This window comes from Pyxicephalus adspersus, chromosome 9 (assembly GCF_032062135.1).
Source record: "Pyxicephalus adspersus chromosome 9, UCB_Pads_2.0, whole genome shotgun sequence".
Taxonomy (NCBI): Eukaryota; Metazoa; Chordata; class Amphibia; order Anura; family Pyxicephalidae; genus Pyxicephalus; species Pyxicephalus adspersus.
The window spans coordinates 11,188,975-11,195,415 of NC_092866.1; the positions used below are offsets into that span (position 1 = coordinate 11,188,975).

General features: G+C 37.5%; 1 protein-coding gene across 1 annotated transcript in view; it reads left to right on the forward strand.

The window, feature by feature from the left end:
- PMFBP1 (polyamine modulated factor 1 binding protein 1) overlaps positions 1-6,441 on the forward strand; it is a 71,260-nt gene that overhangs the window by 42,500 nt on the left and 22,319 nt on the right. The window contains exons 6-11 of the mRNA XM_072422561.1: positions 1,328-1,463; positions 1,762-1,826; positions 3,734-3,854; positions 4,476-4,622; positions 5,002-5,082; positions 6,156-6,239. Of these exons, the coding sequence (XP_072278662.1) occupies positions 1,425-1,463; positions 1,762-1,826; positions 3,734-3,854; positions 4,476-4,622; positions 5,002-5,082; positions 6,156-6,239 (537 nt within the window). The 5' untranslated portion in view covers positions 1,328-1,424. The remainder of the gene's footprint in view (positions 1-1,327; positions 1,464-1,761; positions 1,827-3,733; positions 3,855-4,475; positions 4,623-5,001; positions 5,083-6,155; positions 6,240-6,441) is intronic.

Genomic DNA, 6,441 nt, shown 5'->3' on the forward strand with positions numbered 1-6,441 from the left:
GTTTTAATAATAATAAAAGAAAACTATTATTCTAATAAATTCTTATATTCTGAATGACAATTTTTGCCTTTATATTGCACTAAATTCACAAACTGTACTAAAGACGGAAAAACAAGGGAGGCGCAGCGTGACGTCAGTGTAGTGTTAAGTTGTATGAGGCGACCATTGCCGAGCCGTACACTTCAGTATTGTTTCCACCATTACAACAGTCACCCTGCTCCGCCAATACCAATTCTCATCCAATTGTTTTATTTTATTTGTTTATTTCTCAGATGATCTTTTAGGTAAGTATGACCTTACCTGTGTATTTTCTTTACTTGTTATATTTAATGACATCAAATAGTTTGATTTTGATAACTATCATTTCTTGTTTGGTCTTGGATTGGAATGAAATAAACTCATAATGAGTGAGAAAAAGCAAACAAATATTTTGCATTTCTTTAGTAATACCAAAGATAATACAACTAATGATAATAGTAACAATAGTAATACTTCACCTAACTGTAAGCTGATCAATGAATCAGAGCCTTCACATTCCCTGTCAGCACCATTAGGAAGATCATTATTTTACAAATGTATTTATCTTTAAAAAAAAAATCATATTAATGGTTAGCGGAATTTAAAATTATGAATCAAAATCTTAAAGATTGGTGGTGGCTGCTCTGGATCCTCCCATAAACATACTGTTAAGATTTATTGACTAGTTTGAATTTAGTTCACAGTTCTTCTGCAAACATAGAGCAAAGCATGTAGGCAGTGAAGAGCTGACCTGGGACTTGCTTATGGAATATACATTTCCCCTCATGCTTTTTTTTAGACTTCCTTCACTGTTTTTCATATTTGATATACAAGGAAAGTAATATTTGTCATTTTCTAAATATCCACCACCCCTATTTTGGAGGTTTCATTGCTTTTTCTGGTCTGGCAGACATTGAGAAGAGAACTCTCCAAAGTTAGGTTAGGATCACTAAAACAAGCAGTCTTGTTGGAAAATTTTCCCTCAGCTCCTGTTCTGGTTGTAAATGTGCAAAATTAGGTACTTACAGTGGTCATCAGGAGAAATGGAGAAAGTAAATCTACCCACAGACAGCAGGAAAAACCTCTCAAAGTAAGCAAAAAGATTAAACATTATAATTGTTTTTTTTTTTTAATTTGCTGTACCTTTTTTTTATCTTTTTTTATCCAGTGTGACACTGTGACTGAAATTTCTGATCCCATGGCACAATTGCTGACATTCTGACATTCATATTAATTTAACACCCTTAGAAACTGTACACTCTTCAAAAACTTACTATATATAAAATATCTGTGTCTGTTGATGTTTCAGGGGATGGCAAGACAGTGACCAAAGCTGGCTGGATCTTACACAAGAACTGGGCAACTTCCACAAACGTTGATAGACTGTATGAAGAACAGGTGCAGAGATGAGCAACATGGGCATTGGGAGACATCATGAATCCAAGGTCAGTAAATGGTAGAGGCAAGTGACCTGCAAGCTTACAATGCTCGTCAGTTGTACTTCTTTCCTGGCCTTCCAGTGCGCTCATTGGTTTCAAACTATCTGTTTAGGTCTTTTGTTTTTCATCCAGTGTCCCAAAAACCTTGTTAGTTATTTGTTGGTTGGTAAACATTAACAAAATGTGACATACAGGTAACTAGAAGGTTGTAAATCTGGCACTGATCTTATAGTCACCTGCCTATTTTCTGTCTTCTTTCCCTTGGCATCTTTTGTCTGATTGTATACTTTTGTTTTCTTTGTAGCGCCAGGTTTTAGCTGCACAGTCAACACCTGCAGACTTACCAGCAGCTAACGCAGCCTCAGCCATGTAAGTATTTATCAAAGGGATCAGAGCAAATGACACTGTTACATCTGGTTTGTACCAGATGCATAGTACTTATAAGTCTGTAACTCTCCACCCTCCCTCCGCTTTGAGATAAAATACCAGTTGGCAGTTAATTCTAGACCTTCCATTCCCCCAAAGGAACTGGAAAATGCTTGCATGAACTCTATGAAAGAAAGATTTGGGGATCAAGATAGGTAATGTTTGTGCTAGTGGATTTGTGGACGCAAGTCTCTCTTACAATTAGTATTGCTGTGCAAGTATATTAAAACACACCATGATATAGTTTTCTTTTGCCCTTTTATCTCCCCGAAAAATAAACAAAATTTAAAAAAATCTTGCCAGGGTCACAGGGTTGATGGTATGAACCAGATCCCAGTACCAATAGGTGAAGACAAACTTGTTCCAGTCATGGAGCAGTGGCTGTGTGGCACATACCGACTGCATACAACTGTCAATCCATATCCTCGTCATAAGGTTGCCAGTTTATTGGCTGGGGGTAGGATCCAGCAGATTATACTTGGCCTGGATCGAAGCATAGCAGTTAGTGGAGAGCTCTGAACCAAAGAAGCCTTATTCATTTCATGTCATTGCACTTTACATCACAGTTCAAAAACAAATTGAGATCCTGAGCCCCCAGATTCCCCCCAGATTCCTAGATAGATAGTAGGGATGTGTGCTTATATCTGTACTGCAACCTTCTTCTACTTTTTCCAGATTACCCTTCAAACAAAAAGGTAATAATATCTAAACATTGACAGCTGTGTAAACCTAAAATAAATTAATGATATATGGGAACATTGCCTAAAGAATGTGGACACCTAACCATCGGAATTTCCTATAGGTACCTGCTGGACACTCTTTTAAATGATTGTTTTCTTTATTAGTGCTAATGCTACAAGATTTAAAGTCATTTTAGACAATTGGACACTTCCACAGTTGTATCAACAGTTTGGAGGAATCCCATTCTCTTCCAGTATGGCTGTGTCTCTGTGCGCAGTGTATTATTATTAGTAGTAAACAGTATTTAGATAGCGCCAACATATTATACAGCACTGTAAATTAAATAGGGGTTGCGATTGACAGACAGATACAGACAGTGACACAGAAGAAGGAGAGGACCATGCCTAGAAGAGGTTACAATTTAAGAAAGCTTACAATGACATGATATATTAAGTTTGTTGCAGGAGAACTTGGAGGGCCTGCAGAGAGCCTCAACCTTATCTGACCTTTTAGATGAATTACGGCAAAGGCAAGCCAGGTCTTCCCATCTAATATCAGTACCCTATCCTATGTTTTGTTTTTGGCTCTGTGGGAGCAGATTTCTGGAGACACACTCCAAAACCTTGGGGTAAGCCTTGCCAAAAGATTGAGACAAAGATAAAATTAAAATTTTTTTTTATAGCAGAATATTCTCTATGTTTTTTCTCCCATGAAACTTTATTTCCTTCTTGCTTTTGTATATCTATTGCTGGTACACTGAGTCAACATGCTTTGGATGCCAGGCAAAGTTGTTCTGTGAACTTGTGGAGAGAAAAACATAAGGCAAGAAAGAAGACTTGGAAAAAATGTCATTGGTCATGGCAAGAGCTCTTGGGGTATCAAAGAGGAATTAGGCTTGATTTGAATGTTATGGATTATGAAATAGGTGTCAAAAAAGCTCATTTAGGTGTGATGGTTAGCTGTCCACAAAGGCCATGCCATATACAGTATGCTTGAAAGACCTGACTGCACCACAAGATTTAGTTACAAAGATCATAAGGAAAGCGGACTGTTCCTGTGCCAGTAACCTAATCAGGTTGTCTAAAAACTATGAAACACTAACATCTTCAGTATGTTCCAATTAGATATTTGGGATCCTATCTCTGATGGAAATCTTTAATATGTTTCAGAGGAGCTGTGCAGGAGCTGGAAGATCTACGGGAACTAGTGATGAATAAAGAACTTCTTATACAACAACTGCATAGTCAATTGAGGGATGCCATCCACAGCCAGGAACTTAGCCGGATCGAGGTAAGATTGTGTGTACAAAAAAAAGTCCAGAAGTGACACTCCGAATGGATACAATGAAAAGCAGCTTCTATCTATCTATTCTTATACATCTATCTATTGTAGTTTAGGTATATCTCTGATTATTGAACTGTGTAAGAAAACCTAACCGAGGGTCTGTATTAAAGGGCTTTTGTTTGCATTAAATGGGTAAAATTCAGGTCCAAAACACCTGTCAATGCATTCTAAAAGTTATATTCAGTAGCTTAAACTGCAGATGTTAGTGGATGAAATTAACAGCCTGCCTTTCAATACATTCATGCACCTAACATTCAGTTATCCGGTTCTATGCACTGCTGGCCTCAAAATTCACATCCCATGATGCAATGCACTGGCTTTATTTCATGCTCATTCCTCATATTTCTGGTAGCCCCTACAAATAGCAGGTGCAAAAGTAGGATTTTTAAAATAAGTTATTTTTAGAATACACATGGGGAAAGTATATGGGGTATATGGGAAAGTATATTGGGTATATGTTTTCGGAAATAGGCAGTTATTGCAATTTATATAAAATTATCTATTTTGGGTTTAGTAACAGTTTATTAACACTATTACTAAATATTGTTCCAAATAAACTCTTGGCAGGTCCTGGAGAAGGACAGTCGGCTGCAAGAGCTGCAAGACACCATTACGGAGCTGCACCAGGAGATTTCTCTCAAAGATTCAAAAGCTGTAATTCATCTGCAAGAGAAGCACCATCTTGAAAACCAAATCAAAGCCCTGAGTCAGGTGGTGTGTGTCTTCTCTCTATATCCAAATATTTTAAATATCTTTTGTGTAAAATACTCTATTTGGTAATCAGTTTATATAAAATCAATTAGCCATTGGTCTGAATTTTTAAAATCTTCTGTGCACCATAGCAGTTGATTTACAGAATGTAGCCAGTAGTTCCCTGAATCTGTACCCATTGGCTTCTGAAATTCGCTCACATCTTTTTTGTTAGAATGTGCACAGCCTAAGGACATAGTTCAAGTTAACATTTTTTTAATGTATGTCTTTGGAGAAACCTTTAGGTGTGAAAATATGCATTTCAGTTGTTTATAAAGCACCCCAAATTGGCTTTCATAAATTGAATGTATTTACAGATATGTATGTATCTTTTTTTTGTCAGGTTGCCAAAAGTCCTTCGGAAACCTCTTCTGCAGAAACCCAATCCTGTATATCCAAAAGTAATGAACTTCTAAAAGATGAGGTGGGTATTTCATAAAAGTATCTAGTCACAACTGCAACCCTCCTGTTGGAAAAGGTAATCCTGGCTAAACCTGGTGTCAGAGATTGCCAGGCAGATAACATCATTTCCTCCCCCATGTGACAGTATTCAGGCATGGTGATTAGCTGTGCAAGCACAGAACTAGTCAGATTGTACTCATGTGACTGCTTGTAACATCATTAAGCGATGACAAGCGCTGTACACACACAAAATTCTTGGCCGATATCGGCTCTGAGCCGATTATCGGACGAGATTATTGCACCTGTGTACCCAGCCTTCGTGTTACTGGTCATGGAGAACTATCATTTTGTTTTTTTATCTGTCAAACAACAACAATAGGGTTAAAAAAAAGGGGGAAAACAAAGCCTAATTGAAAGGTTGTCAGTGATTACTGTAATACAGTTCTATTTGCTACAGCAAAACTATCAGCATGCTAGAGAGCTTCAGGTCTCCAGTAGTCCAACATGTCCCCTTCATAGTGCTTTAATCAATATATTTGCTCAGAGAACCTCAGACAAGATGCTTTTTAGGGCACTGTAAAGGTGGAATGTTGGACCCCTGGAGACTAATTGGCCCTAATTTATTAACGCTCTCCAAGGTTGGTGAAGATACACTTTCATCAGTGAAGCTGGGTGATCCAGCCAACCTGGAATGAATCTGGTCTAGGATTGAAAACATTTGCTAACAAATAGCAAATCATTTTTAAGAAATCCATTCAAGGTTGGCAGGATCATCCAGCTTCACTGATGAAAGTGTCTTCTTGGAGAACTTTAAAATTCAGGCCCATTGTGTTGTATGTGAGAGCAGGTTTAACCTTTGTTGCAGCATAAAGTAAGGAAAACAAAATGAGCAAATTATTTACTGTATTGCCTATAACAGCCCAAATGCATTACAGTAATAAACACAGAGACTTCAATTAGGCATTAAGTCCTTTAATGCCTAATTGAAGTGAACTCTACGCACTTTTTCTCTGCTGCTTAAACCTGCCAAAAGATTTTAAAGCACTGAACTATAATATTTATTGTTATTAACACCTTTCTGCTCTATTTTATTAGTTGGATCGTAGAGATGCAGAACTAAGGGAAGCTCAGAATGATGTGCTTACACTACAGAACACCAGAGATGTTCTCTCCTCAGAGGTAAGGTGCTTTCTTTATCTTCATTTTCTTACCGTATTTTTCGGCATATAAGACGCACCCAATTTTAAAGGAGGAAAATCTAGAAAAAAAAAAGATTCTGAAAGATTATTCCCCTTCTGATCACCCTGTGCCAATTTAAATTCCCCTTCTGATCACCCTGTGCCAATTTAAATTCCCCTTCTGATCACCCTGTGCCAATTTA